General features: G+C 36.3%; 5 protein-coding genes across 8 annotated transcripts in view; 2 read left to right on the top strand and 3 right to left on the bottom strand.

Annotated features, from left to right (window-relative positions):
- Positions 1–1,267: 1,267 nt before the first annotated feature.
- On the bottom strand, positions 1,268–4,089 carry gpha2 (glycoprotein hormone subunit alpha 2). Its single transcript, XM_084107356.1, has 4 exons — positions 3,994–4,089; positions 2,835–2,964; positions 2,554–2,738; positions 1,268–2,256 (listed from the first exon to the last, which is right to left on the bottom strand). Exons 2-4 carry the CDS (start codon positions 2,950–2,952, stop codon positions 2,152–2,154), a joined length of 408 nt encoding a protein of 135 aa, XP_083963482.1. The 5' UTR covers positions 2,953–2,964; positions 3,994–4,089; the 3' UTR covers positions 1,268–2,151.
- A 6,502-nt stretch (positions 4,090–10,591) lies between these two features.
- majin (membrane anchored junction protein) lies at positions 10,592–15,358 on the bottom strand. The gene is made up of 11 exons (XM_084107700.1): positions 15,292–15,358; positions 14,879–15,021; positions 14,690–14,741; positions 14,518–14,593; positions 13,934–14,056; positions 13,817–13,845; positions 13,575–13,714; positions 12,595–12,646; positions 12,284–12,335; positions 11,609–11,678; positions 10,592–10,919 (listed from the first exon to the last, which is right to left on the bottom strand). The coding sequence occupies exons 2-11, from the start codon at positions 14,977–14,979 to the stop codon at positions 10,871–10,873; spliced, it is 744 nt and encodes a 247-aa protein (XP_083963826.1). The 5' UTR covers positions 14,980–15,021; positions 15,292–15,358; the 3' UTR covers positions 10,592–10,870.
- Positions 15,359–15,498: 140 nt separating this feature from the next.
- LOC311079552 (glyoxal reductase) lies at positions 15,499–17,138 on the top strand. The gene is made up of 2 exons (XM_084109085.1): positions 15,499–15,710; positions 15,843–17,138. The coding sequence occupies exon 2, from the start codon at positions 15,881–15,883 to the stop codon at positions 16,745–16,747; it is 867 nt and encodes a 288-aa protein (XP_083965211.1). The 5' UTR covers positions 15,499–15,710; positions 15,843–15,880; the 3' UTR covers positions 16,748–17,138.
- badb (BCL2 associated agonist of cell death b) lies at positions 17,022–20,420 on the bottom strand. Its single transcript, XM_084109092.1, has 4 exons — positions 20,290–20,420; positions 19,417–19,558; positions 18,951–19,138; positions 17,022–17,871 (listed from the first exon to the last, which is right to left on the bottom strand). Exons 2-4 carry the CDS (start codon positions 19,547–19,549, stop codon positions 17,758–17,760), a joined length of 435 nt encoding a protein of 144 aa, XP_083965218.1. The 5' UTR covers positions 19,550–19,558; positions 20,290–20,420; the 3' UTR covers positions 17,022–17,757.
- Positions 20,421–21,471: 1,051 nt separating this feature from the next.
- Positions 21,472–22,403, top strand: part of exoc6b (exocyst complex component 6B) — a 98,315-nt gene continuing 97,383 nt past the window's right edge. For all 4 annotated transcript variants that reach the window (XM_084109060.1, XM_084109062.1, XM_084109061.1 and 1 more), the window contains exon 1: positions 21,472–21,618. In XM_084109060.1, coding sequence (XP_083965186.1) covers positions 21,530–21,618 — 89 coding nt within the window. In that variant the 5' untranslated portion in view covers positions 21,472–21,529. The remainder of the gene's footprint in view (positions 21,619–22,403) is intronic.

A 22,403-nucleotide genomic window follows, 5' to 3' on the forward strand; every position in this document is an offset into this window, starting at 1 on the left:
CACCTGCCTGTATATATCTAGTAATCCTGAAAATGTTGATTGCCTTGTTCAGGTGTGTTTAATTAGGGTTGGAGCTAAACTCTGCAGGACAGTGGCCCTCCAGGACCGGAGTTGCCTATCCCTGACCTACAGGCTAGGCCTACTCGATTTGGCAACAAATAATTTAAGGTCAGTTACGCAGGGTGTGTATAGTGGTAAAGTAGGACAATGTCTTTATAATTATGCGTATATTGTAACATTACCACATATCAATATTATATTTTTTTGTGAAATATGTAGCCTATAGCTACATACGTGTCATCATACTTTGTATAAAGCTTAAAAGGTAGGCTTATATGACTGAATAGGTATATTTTTTCCTTTGGGGTATTCGTTCTTATTGATTAAATAGGTAATTCTTTTTTTTTTTTAATGCTAAATGGAACAGGTGAGGAAAAATAGTCCCCAGAAAACGTCTGTGAATCCTTGCTAATAATGTCCAAGATTCTCCCTAAACATAAAGAAAAACTTTTTAGCAATGCGTAAATAGTAATATCACGTTATCTTTTATGATAAGCCATCATAATGTCTTTCAGAATGTGCGTCGACCGCTTCTCAGTGACCGCTGTGACCTTTCTGCTCCTGTTTCTTGGCTTTTACTCCACCATGGCCGTGACGACCTTACAGAGTTTTCGTGGTTGCGCGGTACGTGAATTTACTTTTGTGGCAAAGAAGCCTGGATGCAGGAGTCTGCGCATAAGCACTGAGGCATGCTGGGGCCGCTGCCACACCTGGGAGGTGATGGAAACCTGCTATAATATTACTTACTTATAGAACTATTAAAAGAAACCAATACGAGAGCATGTGGGGTAAATGTTTGTGTAGTGACATGTGTTCTTGCGTGTTTTGGCATCTCAGAGGCCAGTCCCGGAGCCGCCGTATATCCAGAGGCACCACAGAGTCTGCACCTACAGCCGTACACGCCACCTGACAGCACGTTTACCAGGCTGTGGCCCTGGCATCTCCCCCATCTATCATTACCCTCAGGCCTTACAGTGTGACTGCACCTACTGCTCCTCAAACCACACAGAGTGTGAGAGAGTTAAAGGCACACACACAAACCATCTTTGCTTATTATGCCAAAAATGATCATAGTTATTATTGTTATGCATTAGAAGTCATATATATATATATATATATATATATATATATATATGTGTATATATATATATATATATATATATATATATATATATATAAAACATTATTTAACAATACAACGCAGAAAATGTCATGTACTCCTTTATTTCAAAAGATTAGGCACATTTTGTGCAAACATCACCTTATAAATATATATATTAGGTAAGATACATTCTTTATGTCATTAGGTGGCACCGACATTAGACAAATGATTTGTTTATTTCAATTATTAGAGAGTATCTGATGCTTTTTACCATTGTTTTATATTGAATTGATGATGATTTTCTGTCTTTACGCAACATTCAAGAACATTTCACTCATGCTGTGTCATCTTAGAACTTTAGATAAAAGATAAAAAGAAAAGAAGATGATATAAAAAAAAATGATATACCGTTAAAAAGTTTGGGGTTGGTAAGATTTTTAAAAATGTTTTTGTAATAAAATCTCTTAATAAAGCTCACCAAATCAGAAAAAAAAGTAATATTGTGAAATATTATTACAATAAACATTTTTTAACTTACTCCCGTGAATTTTCAGCATCATTACTCCAGTCTTTAGTGTCACATGATCCTTCAGAAATCATTCTAATATGCTGATTTGCTGCTCAAGAAAGAGTTATTATATTATCAATGTTGAAAACAGTTGAGCTGCTTAATATTCTTGTGGAAACATTTTTCCAGGATTCTTTTGAACAGAAGGTTAGAATGGCATTTATTTCAAAAATGAATCTTGTGTAATATTATATATATATTTACTGTTACTTGATCAACTGAATGCTCTCTAGCTGAATAAAAGTATGCATTTTTTAAATTCTTACTGACCCCAAACTTTTCAGTGGTAGTGTATTTCTATGTCAATTTACAAGTGAAATGAAAATGGTAAAATCAAAAACGTATTTGAATAATAAAAAAAAAGAAGCATATTTTCATAATTGCACAGCAGTACAGCATGAGTGAGGCTTCACGTGGGCTCTCAGTAACGGGATTTGTGACACATGTTGCACCGACAGGCAAGTGCAGTCAAGATCTCGATATCATCATGGTGACGGCCTTGAGGACAGTGCAGACGAACTTTGACCTGAGAAAAGACAGACACAATCAGGTGATAAGAAGAAAGCATATTCTAATTCATAAATCTATATGAATTTACTTTTCTTAGTAACATTTTTGTCAGTAGCCTATATTTTGAAATAATTTACCTAATGGAATAAAATTATTATTGCATGACTGGGCTGGTGGAAATTATGTTCTGAAACCCACAGAGGACCAGATTCATTAAAGTCTTTAGTCATAATAATTCATAATTGGTTCTTCTGATGTAAAATTGGCCGTAGTAACATATACGAATGGTTGGACCACGTTCACAGTGCTGTACCTTGGCATCCTTGCTAATGGTGCAGCAGCGGGAAGCAGACGTTATGTTGTGGGTGAAGTTGGACGCCAGCAGCACAGAGTAGCGTGAGGGGAACGCGCTGGACTCGCAGTAGCCCACACAAGCGTACACCACTTGAGTTCCTCGACATGTCCCTCGCTTGTCTGTACGTATGGTCACGTTAAATGCTGTGCGTAGGCGTAGACAGAGGGATGAATCAGTATTTTATTGTTTAGGAATGAGTTGGGTGCTTGCTTGTTAAAAATGAGGTCTTTTCCACTCACGGTAAAGGTGGCAGCCTGGAGTCGGGGCTTGAAAACTCCAGCTGAGGGGCATCAGCAACACCAACAGAACCACAGGCAACATAAGCAGTACCTGGTTAGATGTAACGCAGCGGAACATGGTGATGTTAACCTGCCAGAGGTGAAGAAATGTTAGGAAATTCAATCATAGTTCACTTAAAACATGCTACTATATAAATCACCAGTATTATCATTTAGCGTTCTTTCTTTTCGTACTCTGGACCAGTGGCTAAACCTGAGGTCAACCTTATGACACATCTTTTAATCTTTTAGTGCATAAATGATTTCATACCATTTACATAAACATTTAAGTCATTCGGCCCTTTACAAGAACAATTTCCCTAATTGAGAAATTGACCAGACTTTCCTGACTATTGTCTTGGGAGTTCATTATTTGGAGTTGTCAAAATAATCTGAAAATGAATCCGCCACTCCCTCCTCGCAGTGTGAATGAATGTTTCCATGCCGTAAATGTTTTTGCTCGGGTTTATATTTGGTACTCATTGAGTAACTCAGTTTTATTATCAGTTTATTATAAGTCTGGTCCATGCATTCATCCTGTATGTGTAATGTATGAAACAATTTAGAACAATTATCAGTGTTTTTGTCCGGTATCAGAATATACATGTACACTTTATTGTAGAATGTGAATTGTTTTTTATTTGTGAAAATTCTAATTCTCTTTTTTTCTTTCTTGCCTTTACTATTGTTATATATATATATATATATATATATATATATACATACACATATATATATATATGCACTTTTTAACAACATAAATTACTATTTTTACATGAGTAACATACACACACACACATATATATCCAACAATTTTGAGTATGCATACATAATTTTGGCTGCATGAAAGTACACCCAGATTGAATTAGAAACTGTTTAGAGCGATAAGTGTGAAGCTTGCCTTCGCTGTCGTCTAATGGACGGGTGGATGGATAGATAAATATAAAGAATCACTTCCCTGAGGGGAAAGTCATGGAATTAACTTTTGTCTGCTACATTAATAATGGATAAAAGAGAAATCAGCATTACAGTCTTACATTAATATTAATCTCACACCAAGACATCCACATTACATAATAACCAGATATTAGAATCCTAAAGGGAAACAAGCAAAGTTTACCTGTAGATGTGGGTCCTTGTTCAAAGCCAAAGTGTGCAGATAAGATGTTGACCTCAGGCTCAGACAGGTGCGCAGGTGTGTGTATGATCACTGGATGAAGTTCTTTCTCGCAGAGCACATATATGTAGTGCAGGTAAAACTGAGCCCTCAGCTTCCAGCATAGACACACCCACTTACCAATGTGTCCTCATGCATGTGGATGTGAATAACGGGACCCTCCCCATCGCTATTATTCCACTGTTTTAGTGAGCTTGCTGTATTTCCCTTTTCCATCCCTTTTCTTTGTATGTTGCTTAACTTTTATAAACCTTTGCATGTCCTTTCATCTGTCCTCTGGTCTTTGTCCAAGGGTGTAGTTTTGGTCTGAAAAGTGAGATTTGTTTTTCCAAAATGGTCTTTTGTGGTATCATTCACACATACAAAGTTGGTTGATAACATTACTGCAATAAAGAAAAAACCTTGTTAGCAATTACTTATTTACATAGGATATATGATGTATTTTATGATTTAAGCACCTAAAATCTTATCAGTTTGACAGCATTTTCTAAATCAAAGTGTCATGGTAGGTCCAACTAACTTTTTTTTCTTTTACTGAAGATTTTAATTTCCTTTCATCTCTTGGAATATACAAAAGTCAGGTTTTTTCCTATATCTGTCATTATTAGCAGAACACATTTTACACATGGGGCAAACCAATTATTTAGTCAATAATTCAAGAAGGTCCATACTTCAAATCTCTTGATTCTAACTTGGCCCTATTAAAAATTAAGAGCTTTTGTAATTGTTTAAATCTAGCATTTGTTACAATAAGGATATAATTACAGGTAAAGACCATTGATGGCTCCTCATTACATGCTTAGGCCAATGTTAACCCTTTTCTTTCTGTTTTTTAATCTATAGCATTTATGAAAAATAGCAACCTACACATTTAGAAGCTATAGCTAACATGCTACAGTTGTAATATAAATCTTTAGTGAAAAATCTATTCCCGTAACAGATTACCTGTTATAAATTGTACAAGAAGTTAGTCAAAATTTACTACAATAAATAACTTCATACATTTTATGTTGGTGCAGGATATTTTCTCCTCTTTTCATCTTTTTTTTAAATTTTTTTTAAGTGTATGTGATGGTTTTAGATCACGTTTGAATTCTTGCAAACTACGCCCTTATGATTGGTCAAAACATCTCAAAAAAGCTGCTTTAGGTCTGTAAATCCTAAAGGTCTTTAAGTTCAGGTGTGAACATGCATGGTAAACAATTTAAACAATAGGCCTATACTGTAAATGTGCAATGTTGTGACATTTTCAAAAATGTCAGCAATTAAAGGGATTTTCAGAACAATATTAAATTGAACATGATGCAAGTCCATCAATTGCAGACATAGCTGGCATATATCTGTATTAAAGTGAATTTTGAGTCATGTCAACCTCAACATTTTTTTATATCTGCAGATGTCAAAACAAAGTTGAGAAGTCAAACTACTGAAGAAATACATTTTTAAAGTGAGGTTACTAACATTTTTTGAGCCACTGGACCAGTGACAGAAAATAACTTTTCCATTAAGGGGGCAAATTTGCTCCCTTAACCCTCATGTGGTGTTCGGGTCATTTTGACCCGGAGAGAATTTTCTTTTACCCCAAAATACTAGTTAATGTTATCACTTTGGACTGAAACTTAGTGACTCTATTCACAGATGGTATAACTACTTCTCAAATGTTTTTTGACAATTTTCTTACTTTTTTAGGGGGGATTTTGTCACCTTGTTACACTTGTGGTCTTCCCGGTCAAAAATGACCGGACTACAAAAAATTGCTTATAAATCACTTGTTATGCAATATTATCACCCAATATTGGATTCTTTTTGTCAACTTGTTCTCTTTCAATTAGGACTGGTTTTATATTTCTATTTGCATCTGATTAATCATAGGCCTCATTTATTTGACAGTAGGCATCTCATTTTTTGAATAAAAAAAATATATTTTTTAATAATTTTGGAAATATTACATAAAATCTGAAGAAAATTGGCACTGTTGATCACACTAGTCTACTTTAATATTTCACCAGGAATTTTGTTTTGAAAAACTTTTATTTTGTACAAAATGGCACATTGTCACACTTGTGGTCTTCCCGGTCAAAAATGACCGGCCTACAAAAAATTGCTTATAAATCACTCTTTATGCAATATTATCACCCAATATTGGATTCAATCTTTTTGTCCACTTGTTCTCTTTCAATTAGGACTGGTTTTATATTTCTATTTGCATCTGATTAATTGTAGGCCTCATTTATTTGAGAGAAGGCACCTCAATTTTTGAGTTAAAAAAAACATTATTTTTGAATAAATTTTGGGAAAATAAAGTAAAATCTGAAGAAAATTGGCACTGTTGATCACACTAGTGTACTTTAATTTTTCACCAGGAATTTTGTTTTGAAAAACTTTTATTTTGTACAATATGGCACAGAGTTACACTTGTGGTGTTCCACTGGGCCATTGAGGGCCATTGTTTCAATGGGCCATTGAAAGTGAATGGGAGAGACCAATGCAAACAATGAATGGAACAACACAAAATAGGTATCGTTTTAAAGCTTAGAATCTCAGCTTTTTAATGCATCTAATCACTTTGATCAACTCCTAACGAGAGCTGAGTTATCACTCTAAAACAGAGTGTACCCCCCACAGGCGCCACCTAGCTGCGAAATAAATAATCATAATATTTTTCAAAACTATTACCTTGATCAACTTAAAATAGGTGTCATTTGAAAGCTTAGAGTCTGAAATTTACAATGAATGTAGCCAATTTGATAAACTCCTAAGTAGTGCTGAGTTATTTGCTGATAAATAGAAAAAAACATTCATAATTTATAAACGACTTTTTTGTACTACATTCAGCAAAATTTCAAATACATCATACAGCTCAGATAGTCCTGTGTCATATGTCATTTGAAAGGTCTCAATGAGTAGAATGCAGCAAGCATAATTGTTTCAGGCTTTTTACTAAACTTGAGCGAGGTTTTTGTAAAAGAAGCCCTTCCCATGTGTAAACCATATATGGATGATGGAATTTTAGACATTTCCGCTCGTAACTTCATGAAACATGCTCCGATTGTGGAAAATGACACAGCATTATTTACAGCAGATGCTTACAATTAAAATGAGTCCAAACTCAACATAATCCATCACTCAGAACTAAAGATATTCCTCATGGAGTTCTAACACAAAAAATACTACAGACACACAGACTCACATAGCCAAGCAAGGTAGCTTAGACTTGGCCTTTTTACTCGTATCTTCATGAAACATACATCGATCATGAAAAATGACACATCGTTATTTACAGCAGGAGCTCATGATTAAAAAGAGCCCAAACTCATTATATTCCATCAATAACATCTAAAGATATTCCTTATGCCGTTCTAACACAAAAAATACCACAGACGCACCTAGCCAAGTATATACACATGAAGCTCTCACGTTTGGTTTTCGCTCATAACTTCACGAAGCATGCACAGATCGTAGAAAACTGTACATCATTATTTTCAGCAGACTATCACGATTAAAAAGAACCCAAACTCAGCATAATCACTCAGAACTAAAGATATTCCTAATGGAGTTGTAACACACAAACCCCCACAGGCGCTCACAGAGCCTTGAATATAGATGTAGCCTAGCACTTATGTCACGTTTTAACTCATAACTCAATGAAGCATGCATAAATTGTGGAAAATGGCACATCATTATTTACATGAGATTGTTAAGATTAAAAAGAGCCCAAACTCACCATAATCCATCGCATGCACATATGTGTACATAAACAATGAACATGCTCCTGAAAACTTTTCAGTCTCTCCCATTCACTTTCAATGGCCCTTTGAAACAATGGCCCTCAATGGCCCAGTGGAACACCACAAGTGTAACTCTGTGCCATTTTGTACAAAATAAAAGTTTTTCAAAACAAAATTCCTGGTGAAAAATTAAAGTAGACTAGTGTGATCAACAGTGCCAATTTTCTTCACATTTTATTTAATATTTCCAAAATGTTTTTTTTACTCAAAAAATGAGATGCCTACTCTCAAATAAATGAGGCCTACGGTAAATCAGATGCAAATAGAAATATAAAACCAGTCCTAATTGAAAGAGAACAAGTTGACAAAAAGATTGAATCCAATATTGGGTGATAATACAAGATAACAAGTGATTTATAAGCAATTTTTTGTAGGTCGGTCATTTTTGACCGGGAAGACCACAAGTGTGACAATGTGCCATTTTGTACAAAATAAAAGTTTTTCAAAACAAAATTCCTGGTGAAATATTAAAGTAGACTAGTGTGATCAACAGTGCCAATTTTCTTCAGATTTTATTTAATATTTCCAAAATTATTCAAAAATAATGTTTTTTTTAATCAAAAAATGAGATCCCTACTGTCAAATAAATGAGGCCTACGATTATTCAGATGCAAATAGAAATATAAAACCAGTGCTAATTGAAAGAAAACAAGTTGACAAAAAGATTGAATCCAAAATTGGGTGATAATATTGCATAACGAGTGATTTATAAGCAATTTTTTATAGGCCGGTCATTTTTGACCGGGAAGACCACAAGTGTGACAATGTGCCATTTTGTACAAAATAAAAGTTTTTCAAAACAAAATTCCTGGTGAAAAATTAAAGTGTGATAAACAGTGCCAATTTTCTTCAGATTTTATTTAATATTTCCAAAATTATTCAAAAATAATGTTTTTTTTTACTCAAAAAATTAGATCCCTACTGTCAAATAAATGAGGCCTACGATTAATTAGATGCAAATAGACATTTTTGACCGGGAAGATCCCGGGGGTTATAGGGTTTTGAACACCACATGGATTTTCAGGAGGATTTTTAAACCTTTATGTATAGCCTATATATATATATTCTGTACTTAGTAAAATGTCATCTTTAATGTTAAATTCTTTATTCAATAAATTTAATTAGAATAATATGAAACTATTGGTTTGTTACAAATTAAATCAATGTAAATAAAATCCATATTTGCACTGTATATGTGGCATTTAGATTTACAGAGACTGTTTAGTGCAGCTCAGAGTTTATACAAATGCATTTACAATAATTTTATGTTTTTTTAAATATTACATTTTAAATATAGATAAATTAAATGATGGAAAAAATGTAAAGATATTTTTTATTTGAAAATGAAAATGGTGAGGTGACGGCAACTCACTGTCCTATGAATTGAATGAATGAGTCTTTGATAAGTCTATGCATCGTTTGATCAACCTGTTAGTTAAACACGGTTTCACTGTACTGTTCACTGTACTTTGGGGCCACGAGAGTTTGTAATGTTTTATTTTAATGAAAATACAGTAACATTTTTAAACAATTTGTAAAAAAAAATCCTGTTATGGTAAATCTGAATGTTCAGCATCATTACTCCAGTCTTAAAGCGTCACATGAACCTTCAGAAATCATTCTAATATGTTGATTTGGTGCTCAAGAAATATTTCTTATCATAATCAATGTTTAAAAGATTTGCTGCTCAATACTCAATACTGGAAACCTTGTTTTTTTCAGGATTTTTTAATGAATAGAAGTAAAAAAGAAAATGTTCTTTACCGTTTTAAAAAAGAAAAGAAAAGCAATCTGACCTTACTGAACTTAATCAGAAAAATGATGTGGTAATTGATCATTGGATAAAAGCGTCTGCTATATGAATAAATCAATGGTGATGCAATTTTAGTGCAAAAGCTAAATTAAAACTTCTTAACAATACATTCCTGGGTGCTGACTATACTAGCAAACTACTATTAATCCATTCACTTTCCAACACGCACAATATATTGTCATTGCAAATGGAATGGATGACATAACTCGTCCTCTCAACCCACCTCCCCACATCATACACGATCAGCATGATTCATACTTCAAGGCCTCCTGGGTTTTTGTCACAGGATGGAGTGTAATTATAAAGAGATATTAAGATGTATACAGAGCCAGCTTCTTAGAAAACGTTTAGAGCTTGATTGACATGGAGGTTTAAAGGTCGAGATGTGAATATAATTAGCTCATCGAGTGAAAACGTGAGGCCATGCCCTCTCCTGTTGTTTTGGCAGCTGCTATACCCTCATAAAGTGCAAGCGGATGTATTAATAAGGTAATTCTTCATGACTCTCCTGGTTTCCAGGTTACAGCGATATGTAAACTCTGAGAATAAAAAAAAGAGATAAATCTTGGCTCTTCTTTTCTTGAGTCATGTACCCAAAGTTAGAAGTCTTTGACAGCTTCAACTAATTCTTATTTGATCCTGTAATAATTTGCAAAGGCAGTCAGAAACAGGTGTGGATTTTGAGACAAGAGGATTGGGCATGTATAGCCTTGGCCGATGACCTCACCTTATTGAGAGTGGTCTGCCACACACACACACACACACACACACACACACACACACACACACACTCACTCAATTTAGCGGATGATGCAACAACACGCACACACTCAAACACACAGAAACACTAAAAACAGAACAAAACTGGATGTTCTAACGACTCTATTCAGGTGAATGCATAATAGAACATGCAACGTAATTTCAGGCTTAGTGAGAGTGACATGCAACAAAAGGTATTTTCACCCAAAGCAACAGTTTGAAAAATGTTGATGTATTTGAGACGCTCATACTGCGTAAATGAACACATTTAGAACCATTATTGATACGTTTAGAAGAAATTCACAAACAGAATGCACAAAACAGCACAAATTAGGTTAAATAACAGACCAGGGGCTAATCAAAACCTTGAAAAAAAACTTAAAACAGAGTTGGCTGTGAAAAAAAAAAAAAAACACAGGTTGAAGCTCTGTAAGTGTCAAGGAATGATGGTTTGAACTTTTTAATTTGCAGGACTCTTACGGAAAAACAGAGAGAAGGGAAACAGTGAGCTGTGAAAAGAGCAGGAAAAACATTAAGAAAACAATCTCATAACTTCATACAGATTCAAAACAAGTCATAATTGTTGCAATTCCATTTGGTGTAGTGCAAAATTGACACTCTGCAGATTTAAATTAATATGTAATTTAGGCTTAGTTTCATAGACAGAGTTTAGATTAAGCCAGGTTAAAGGTCTTAGTCAAATTAGGACATTTAAGTAGCTTTTATAAACGTGCCTTAGAAAAAAACACTGGAGTGCATCCTGAGACAAAACAATGGCACGGACATGTTTTAAGATATGCCAGTGCAAGTTGATTTCAGTTAAAACTGCTCAAACATGCACTTTAGTCTGGGACTAACTTATGCCTTGTCTGTGAAACCAGACATTAATGTCATATTTCATAAGATATATATTTTTTATATACATTTTCTATATATCCTAATCATTTGTTAACAACATGTATTCATTACTTCAATGAGCTCATTGTTTCTGCCTTAAATTAATACATTGTTAGTTAACTGCGTGATTTGTATATGTACATTTCTGAAATACATAACTTGGACACAGTCACCTCTGATAACAGATTACTCTAAATTGACATGTAGATGCATGGATTTTCTGTAAAGCTGCTTTGAGACAATATGTATTGTGAAAAGTGCTATACAAATAAATGTGAAATGAATTGAATATATTTCTCACCTTGCCATTCTAGAAATGATGCCAGTGTTCTGTCCAGCGGCTGAATTTGGGTCAGGACTTTGAGGGGCATCTAAACAAGGTTTAAAATCATATTTTAGATCATTAACACTTATTATTTGTAACTCATTATAGACCAATATTGGCCAAGATTTGATCATGTTATAATTATCAGCATTGCCCAGTAACTGTTCACCACTTTGTCAGTTACAGATTCTAGTAAACAATTTCTGTTGTCATTTGTTTGTGAATTTGGAGGAAATGTTGAGTGGCATTGCTATGTTTTCTGTGCCCCCTGTAGTTTACTGCATTGGCCCCCCTCGTGGGGGCACTCCAATGCCTCTTGGCCCCCTGTACACACAGTCCTCATTCCCCCCCTTAGCGACACCCCTGGCCATTGGCCACCCGCCGTTCTGGATACTGATATTAGCATCGGCCATTAGAGGCCCCCATCGGTCGACAACTAATTTTAACTGATTATTTGCTGGATGATCCTCAAAAAGAATAGTGCTTTGATGATTAATAAAAGAGAAAAGATGGGAATCTAATGGCACAGTTCTGCTCACATTGCTTAGTTTGGTCATTAACTAAATGCGTAGGCTTTTAAATGATCATTGAAAATGAATAAAGAAAAATGAATATTAGGAAAGACACTGTTATGTTGAATACGCAATTTACCATCATACACATCTGGTGCTGGTAGACAATTCACATCTGAATCAGCAAGAATCTACAACAGAAAAGAAACGAGAGAAAGATGAAGAAAATACCAACAATGGATGGTTTCACAAATGAAAAGTACCTGAAACAGGTATTTTATTTTTATCAGCTTCTATAATTAACATCATGGAGTAGTTATGCCACCTGAATGGGCTAATGTGTCAGATTGTGCACCCTGCAGGGGCAATTAAAGATGATTAACAATTGAGACAGTGTGTGTGTGAGTGAGTGATGGACAGAAAAACCAACACACACATTCATACACTAACCTCACTGCCACAAACCATCGCTTCTGCACCATTGGCCGAGCAAGGGGACTCCCTGAAAGAGAGAAAGATCTATTGGATGTCTTTTTTTGGACATATCTAAATCCTGTTCCCTTTTCCAGCACATTTAACATAAAAACAAAAGACCTGTTTTAGGCAAGTCTATAAGCACATCAGCCGGAGGGCTTGTGCACACACACACACATTCCCTGAAAAGCCATCTATTTTCGACACTGCAGTAGGTGAGTTGTGTAAACTCCACTGAATTAATGCAGTCCTCGCCAGAATGAACCAACACCATAATTTCCCCATCGCCCACCACAAACAAAATGAGGACATGACGGAATTAAAAGTACATGTCAGATTCTGTTCTCCTTCTGGCTTATTGATTTGTGCATCTCTTTCTACGCGGAGGAATTGGATGAGGTGGGATGTTATTTTAACAGCTAAATTATTATGTTCTGCCTGCTGATTGAGTGACAGCTTCATTGAGATGGCGCCCCATGCTCAAGCTCCTCTGTTGTTTCATAACTACTGCATCTGACTCAACACCTCATCACTCGGGTCAACAATCTTATCAGCTTATCAATCATCACTGAAAACAAAGTGGAAATTCCCACAAATGTCTCCTGGGTTTGTGTCTGTCTGACAGCAAGAAAAAGTAGTCTACTTATAAACACCATCCTATAATGGTATGCTATAAATGATTGGCATCTATTTACTGTATGCGAGTCATGAGCTAAAGTTTAGGCTGATCCTGTTCTGCCGTTTTATTATTCATTATTATTTTATTTCCATTTATGTCCTATTGTGACACTATTCATCCAGCAAGGACTTTGAGGAAGTACAGATATGAACCTGCATGTGTTGTAATAAAACATAATTAAATACAGTATGAGAGAAAGACAGATTTGCACAGGTTAAGGACAAGACTTTACAATGATTTTTCACCACATACAGCATACAAAAAGGTACACACTTACTGAAAGCACTGAGAGTTTTCTGTGGTTAGTTTACGCTGCTTGTGTTGGCTCATAGTGCCCTCTTCTGGATGGCCCATTGCAGTGGTTTGGACTGCCCTCATTGGCTCACTAGCACACTGTGGACTTTTCGATATAGACTTCTGAGGGCATTTACATTCTCAATTAAGAAATGAACCACAAAATAAGCTCAATAGCTCAATATAACTACATAAAGAAATGCATATTTAATAAGAGACACTCACCGGTGTGCTCCAGGAATTGGTATTTGTCACTGGTAAACAAGAGCAGACAAAGTTTATTCAGAGCATATGTCATGGTAAAGTGTTCAGGTAGCGTGCTGAGACTGAGAGACCTCCCACCTGCGCATTGAAAGGCTGGTTCACGATCCTCCACATACAGTGTGATAAGGAAGGGGTACGGAGACAGTTTTACACCCTCCTTCATGAACCTCATTTTAGACACTTGTTCCCATTTACTTTTGTCTGTAAGTGTTGTATGTTGTCAAGGGAAGTGATTACACATCACTTTTAGTTTAACTGACTCTGAATGCAACAGCAGTTCAGTTTTTTATTAAAATGACAAATATTTTAAAAAAAGTTCAATGTCAAGGCCCTCCAAAAATGAAAATTCTGTTATCATTTACTCTTGTATAACTTGTATGACTTCCTTTGTGGTACACACATAAAAAAAGGTCTATAAAAAACGTGTCAACGTTTTTTGTTGATACAAGTCCTAAGTCAACCCTAACCCTAAGTCAAAGGTAGCCAAAAATGTTTGGTTAATCACACTCTTCAAAATATCTTATTGGTTAGTAAAATGAGCCATACATGTTTGGAATGAAATAAGGGTGAGTAAATTATGACAAATGTTGCATCTATCTATCTATCTATCTATCTATCTATCTATCTATCTATCTTTTAAAGTAATATTCAGAAAAGCATACAGGGAAAAATGTTGAAATGCTGGGTTGCAAAGGGGTGAAGACCATCCAGGTTTGCAAGTACTGCACGCACGGCGTTCTGTGAAGCAAAACACATCAGGAATGAAATCTTCCCAATTCCCAAAGTTTATGAATCCTATTTGAATCCAAAATTATAATCCTGATCTTAAAAAACCTCCAGCTCCTCAGTGACTAGCATCCCCTCCAGCATATCCTCCTTATCAATGCTATGAAAGGGAATATCCAAGTCAGATATTTCTAGAGAAAATTATATTTTTCTGTTGAATAGCAAGTGTAAAGGTATATTCAAAATAATACTGCATATTTTATATAAAACAAATAAAATAAGCTTGCATGTTCTTACCTGCTCATTTCTCCTGGTCTTATCTTGAATTTGAAGACTTGTTGTCCAGCCTGAAAAAATCTGGTCTCAGGTACAGGGAAGGAAAAGGCCTGGATTGACATAGTTAACGTTACTTCATCTAATGAGGATGAACAGAATCTCCACTGTAAAAAAGAAGAAACAAAATACATACAAAAACTATGGTATAGCCCATTTTATAAAAGCAATATTTATGTTTATGGTTTATGTTCATACATTTATAGTGTACAGAAATCCAGAGTAGGCCTACTCAAAAAAACTCTAGCTAGCTAGGACAAATTATCAAAGTGTTTCTTTAATTTATAAAGCCAATTTAGAAACGTTTAGCTTTTTTAAAATGTACTAAATGGAAATGGCATGGTTAATAAACACCAAGAGGCAAAAGTATAAGTTACCGTAACGCCTCAAGTATTCGGCGCCAAAATAATATGACGTTGAAAACGACTAAACTGAATAGCGCTGGCGCATGTGGAGCTGTCAGCGTCCCGCCCCCAGGACACGACAACAAACTCTGATTGGTCAAAAGCGTCATCCAGTGAGGTGCGAATCAGCTGCTATCTCTATGGTGACGAGAGCTCCACAGCAATATGTTCCGCCCCTTTATTGTCACATGATAATGTTAGGTTGAGCAAGTTGTAAAACAGCACCTGACGAAGATAAGACTCTAACAGAAAGTTTTTTTATCTCCTACATATTTTACAGGTAGTACATAGATAAATTAGCATTGTTATTTACATGGAACTGATCGTTGGACCTTGACCGTGTTGAAGTCACTGGCGACTGTTTTCATTTTCATTTTCAAAAAACCTGCAGGGTGAGTTTTTGTCTCTGTGTTATTATCATTTTATCTTAACAGTAACTTACATGTAGATTACAAAATCTATTATTTTTAATCTCTGGATTTAATCTAATGGGTGTTTCATTACGTCATCTTTATGCACTACAGTTTTCATAGTCTCCAAAGCAAGGCTTCCCCCTTTCATAATGACTGACCCTCAGCCATCTGTGCTTCTCAACACTGGGACTCGGATGCCTCTATTGGGACTGGGCACTTTCCGTTTGCAGGGTCAAGAGGACACTTACAATGCTGTGGACGCTGCTTTGACAGCTGGTTACCGTGCCTTTGACACTGCTGCAGTGTACCGTAATGAGGCACATGTAGGTCATGCCCTCCGTTGCCTTCTGCCCAAGCATGGCCTCTCACGAGAAGATGTATTCATTACTAGTAAACTGGGTCCCAAAGACCAGGGCACCAAAGCAAGGGATGGTTGCCTGAGGAGCCTGGATCAGTTGGGATTGGGCTACATTGACCTATATCTTATTCATTGGCCAGGTACGCAGGGGCTGCAAGTGGGGGATAAACGAAACCCCGAAAACCGTGATGAAAGCTGGACAGTTTTGGAGGAGTTCTACTCAGAAGGAAAATTTCGGGCCATTGGGGTGTCAAATTACACAGTAGCACACATGCAGGAGCTGCTGAAGAGCTGTAAAGTGCCCCCAGCAGTTCTTCAGGTTGAGTTCCACCCAAAGCTGGTCCAGAAGGACCTTAGGACACTTTGTAAGGAAAGAGGGGTGTGTTTTCAAGCATACTCATCTCTTGGAACAGGGCTTCTGTTATCAGACCACGTGGTTCTGGATTTAGCTAAAGAGTATGGGAGGACACCAGCTCAAGTGTTGCTGAGGTGGGCTGTACAACAGAACATTCCAGTACTGCCAAAATCATGTCAGCCAGACCGTGTGGAGGAGAATGGGCGTCTGTTTGACTTTGAGATTAGCGAGAAGGATATGGAAAGGCTCTCTGCTCTTGATTGTGGGGAGAAGTTCTGCTGGGATCCAACACAAGTGTCTTAACAAAGACAACACAATGACAAATCCTTCAATGGATTTTCAACGACTCAGTGAAATTCCATGGTTGTTCAGATGTACTATTTACACCCCACAGTATAACCTACATGTCTCTTTATTTCATGCTTGGTTTGCTACTGCTTTTTTTTATACAAATATAAAATGGAATTGCAAAAGAGATGTTTTGATGCAAACAGTATATTAAACCAGATTTGGAAACAAAGACATTTTGATATAACGTTATAGCGCCAATACAACTACCAACTAAGTAAGAGGAACCTTTGCTTAAAGTGGTTTATTAGAGTTTTTATTAGGCTATACTTGTTACAAACAACAAAATAACACAATAAAATGTTTTTTTTTGTTTTTTTAAACTAATTAAAAAAAGTTACAAGGCATTGAAATTTTTTATTTTTCAAGTAATACCAGTTATGATGGTGTCCTCTGTTCTTGCTCTCATGTGTATTCAGACCCAGTCTTGTTTTTTGGGCTCTTCTACTTATTGGTATTATTGGTTGCAGATGATTCCAAGAGATTTTTATGACTCAGAGATGGTAATAAAACAGAAGGGCTCTGTCCAAACTCCCTTTACAGATAAAAAAATTGTTAAAGAATATTTGAACCATTTATGTAGAATAAAATATCTTTGACTTCTTTTGATGTGCTTTTGTTAAAAAGTATTTCATCTGAACCTAAAAGCCAATATGGCAGAGCGACAGAAGGTCTGTTTTGAACAAGCTGATATCCAGCTCACATTCACGAAATTTACTGCAAAATATTCCCAGAGCTTAAGAAAAGTCAAAGGAGATTGTCCATTTTTGTTTTCTTTGTGGCATAGCACATGCCAGTCAGATACAGTTCATGCTTTTCAACAGTCAAGGGTCCCAGTGCATTTCATGCAAAGTCAATAGAATTGTTCCTTCTCTTCTAAGCAGTGCATCCTTTTCTTCTGCCACCAATTGTTATGTACAGTAGTTATTTTTTTCTCTCCTCTTCCATCATTCATTCACTGTCAATCACTCAGCAGGGCGCGACTCAGCATCAGACTCTTTGTGACTCCAAAGGAAGGCCAACCAGCTGGGTGATTGCCGCATCTGGCGTGCTGTTCCTGCGCTCTTCACCCTCTTCATCTGTAAGAGATTTAAGAGATGAGAAAAACATTTTGATATATTTTATGGTAAAATAAGTAGGTTAAACATACTTTTAGTTTACCTTGCATGTTCACTATTCTTAAAGGGTTAGTTCAACCAAAAATGAAGATTCTGTCAGTAATTACTCACCCACATGTTGTTCCAACCCCGTAAGACTTTGGTTCATCTTCGGAACACAAATTAAGATATTTTTGATCAAATCTGAGAGCTGTCTCACTCCTTCATAGGCTGCTAGGTAATTGATATCTGCCATCCCAGAAAAGTTAGTAAAGACATTGTTAAAATAGTCCAAATGATTACAGTGGCTCAACCTTAAGTTTATCAAGCGATGAGAATACTTTTTGTGCGCAAAAAACAAACAAAAATAACGACTTTATTCAACTATTCCTTTTCTTCCGTGTGGGCCTCTGAGTGAGTTCACGAGCGCCACGACGCATGCGCGAGAACTGAGAAGATGACGCAGATGGGTCTCGATGTAGTGTTTAAAATGGTTCTAAAGTGTGCATTTCCTGGATGTCCGAATCGTGAGAAACCAACGAGAAAACTTAAAAGTGCCTTACCAATGCTGTAAAATGAATGGCTTACCTTTCACACTTTCCCATCAACTGATCGTGAGCGTCATCTTCAGTTCTCACGCATGCGTCTCGTGAACTCATGTCAGAGGCCCACACAGAAGAAAATGAATAGTTGAATAAAGTTGCTATTTTTTTTTTTTACACACTAAAAGTATTCTCGTCGCTTGATAAACTTTAGGTTGATCCACTGTGGTCACTTGGACTATTTTAACGATGTCTTTACTAACTTTTCTGGGCCGGCAGATGCAATTACCTAGCAGCCTATGAAGCAGTGAGCCAGCTCTCAGATTTCATCAAAAAATATCTTAATTTGTGTTCTGAAGATAAATGAAAGTCTTACGGGGTTGGAACAACATGAGGGTGAGTAATTACTGACAGAATTTTAATTTTTGGGTGAACTAACCCTTTAATAGAACTAGGGTATACTTCTCTGATTGTCCAAACCCTCCTCTGCTCCTATATGACAAATAATTGTTTTCTTACCCCTTTATCAAGGAGGATGTCAAACTCATCACTCATTCTCCTTAGCTGTTGGCCATATTTCTTAGCTGCCCACAAAGCAGGAGGAGCAGAGCGAGATCTAGGCCTGAAATCACCTTCATCTGCTGCCCCGGTCTCCAGCAGATCCTCCTCATTCATCGAGAGATTTCTGTGTCTTCCCAGTTGCTCTCCTACAATGACATCTGATATTGAATGACCCTTGTCTGATCAGATCAGACCTCACATTGGAATTCATTTAAAGCATTTCTTCATGTAAAATAAATAATCTTTAAAGCTAAAACCAATGCCAACACAGAGATTATTCAGAGAAAAAAATAGTTTCGAGATTCACACAGATTCATGTTTGAGAGTCACTTGTCTTGTAAATGTGCAGTGACGTGTTTCCAGGATACAGCAGAAATGACGTGTGTTCTTATAACTATCCCACAGGCCCTTGAGACTGACTCACCTTTAAGCCTATCAGACACAGTGAGGTGCTGCTTTCTCTCTGCCGATCCACTGTTATGTTCTGTCTGGCCAAGGTCCTCAAGGTCTTCTGTTGTCTCTGACTCGTTGTCAGAGATAATGAACATTTGTGCCATGATTGAACACTAAGTTAAAGAAAAAAAAGTTGATTTTCATTTATGCACATGTCTAAGTTTGCTGTTTCATCGGTTATTGTACTAACTTTATTTGACATAACTGCATATGTATTCCACATTATGAATTAGCTTATCTTCAAACAGATCAAATAAGAGCAGATGAGGGATTAGCCATAACCTCTTAAGCTACTGCTGAAGATGAGGCAAACAGTGCAATTCCTCATGATTAATAATACAAGCAACACTGTTGCGCAGCATCTCACTCTCGAGACACCAACACCACACCAAACAGTGTTATGGTCTAAACTCAGACGGGCTTTCCCGCCGCGATCGTTTATACTGTAAACTGACACAGACACATTTCTCAGAGCTGACTTCAGAGAACTATCCTACTTTATCGTACACCGACCTGAACTACAATAAACATAACAATAAACCCCAGTATTCCCAAGACCAAGCTTTAAAACGGCCAACTAGTTGTCGTGTTTGTCGAGTCTCTTACCATGATGGCAACCCTAATTACTATTTTATTTAGGTGAGATTTTAATTTCACTCGTTCAAATATAAAAACAGGAAACTTCTGTTTACAACTTTGAGACTCAGTGCTACCCAAACCCATTAACGTTAGGTTATACCGTCCTACGACTAACTTTTTAAAGTTTCCGTCATGCTTCGTAGTAGTTTCAACATCGCTTCTTGCATTATTTAATTATTGATATTTCAAGTATCGAGTTTCTTACCGATTTCTGGCGTCTGAGGTACAATCTTCCGGGTGATCTTGATCTCTGGTGTTTGGACTGGCACTGTTTGGACTCCTTCTCCTTCTCTGCCGACACTCACCCACCCGTGCTGTGCGGAAAAGAAGCGCAACAGGATTTCACTTCCGACTCAACATAGTGCAGGAGACTGAACACGAAACAATGTAAACAACAATTAAGTAAATAACAAATCAATAAAGAACATACAGAAAAACAACAAGCATAAAAATAAGCACAGGTATTGCTGTTGTTTTAATGAAAAAGTTTTAGCTATAGAGAAATAAATCTGAATCATGTTTTAAAATCATGTACCCATACATGATTTGAAGAATCATTAGTCTAATAATAAAAATGGCGAATATACAGCGCGGGCCCTGACTCCTGATTAACGTTACCCTGTTTTTGCATTAACGTTACCTCACTCAGTACATGGCCATTGAAATACTGCATTTTTTATTTATTTTTTATTTTATTTGTTTAGTTTGTTAAGCGGATGAGTGGTGAATTATAGAGTGTTTCTATGGGCATCGATAATTATTCATAAATTAATGACAGCCACAAAGACTGATAACCGAAAATATTTGATTTATATGAAAAGCCTAATGATAAAAATAAGTGCTTTTACGATAGAGGCTGTGATAATGATGCAATTGCAATAAGTATATTATTTTTAATCTTTATATTTTAATGCCCGAATTATTACCATGTCATGTTTAAACACTATTAATACCCATTAACACAATGCTGGCACTTATAAGTGAATGCTGGTTTGTTTTGTACACGAAGAATCATTAGATGTCGCTGTCTTGCAATACAGTTTTAGTTGATGCTAAACTTTTACAGTGCTACAGAGTTGTAATAATTAGCAGCATCTAAATTCTCATATAGTATAATATATTCACTTATTAATTAATTATATATATATATTAATATAATATATACATTTCTGGCTTTATTTTTCTTAGTTAAAAAGTTAAAAAGTTAATTATTGTATATATATATATAAAAACACTTTTTAAATGAAATGAAATGTCTCCTCCATATGTACTCATTAACGTATTACAGACACGATGTTTTTGTTTTGTTTGTTTGATAAAAAACTTGTTTTGAAATGAATTAACAGTTGAACAGTAATACCGGAAGTAAAAGCTCCAGTATTTCCCCCCTCTGACTCTGGGCGCTGTGTGTGTTTTTTCTTGAGCGCGTCGCGAGGATATGGAAGATGGCGAGCGCGGAGACAGCGGCAGAGCACGAGCGAATCCTGCGTGAGATTGAGAGCACAGACACTAACTGCATTGGACCAACGCTCCGGTAAGTCTCCATTAACCGTACAGGAGGCTCCCGGGCTAATGTGACATTTGGGTTCAAAGGTGCCCGGAGAGCCTGTTCTCCTTGTTCCTTCAACTTTTCACTTTAGAGACTTGCCAGGAAATCTTCCATTCAAGTTGTCAGGCTGGGAAAGTAGGTGCTCAGTAGCGGTTTAGAGAAAGTTTTAGTTAGTATTCCTCTCACATGGCTCCCTGCAGGAGTCCCGGAGAGAGCAGGCGGATATTGGAGAATAATGAATAATGCTCTTTATTTGAAAACAAACCAAACGAAACGTTTACACTGTGTTCTGTTGTTGCTGTCCATTGTATTTAAGGAAGTAACCCAGGCTTTTAACTTCTCCTCAAAACATTGGCATTTTGTTTCCCATTTAAATGGGATCATTTTTTCTTTTCTTACATTACATTTCTGCGTCAGAGCTTGGTAGCACATTTGTTTTTAATGGACATAGTCATGGGAGAAATTAGTTAAAAGTTGCATAGGAAGAATGAACCAAATGAACATAGTTATTTCTTGTGGAGTTTCAACTTTGTAACCAGCTTGAGCTAAATTTGCAAACCACAGATTTCAGTTAAAGGTCAGCATTTCTCTGTCAGAAGTGGTTGACATTTTAGAAAAGTACGTGTTATGAGAGGTAAATGAAATCAACAATCCTGAAGTATGTTAGATTAGTTGGTTCAGCTTTAGTTTATCTTTAATTGCGTATATTTAATCTCTTGAGATCTTTAATCTCAATTTTTAGCCTTGCCAACCAAAATGACAGCAGCATC

This window comes from Abramis brama (assembly GCF_963993115.1).
Source record: "Abramis brama genome assembly, chromosome: 3".
Classification (NCBI taxonomy): Eukaryota; Metazoa; Chordata; class Actinopteri; order Cypriniformes; family Leuciscidae; genus Abramis; species Abramis brama.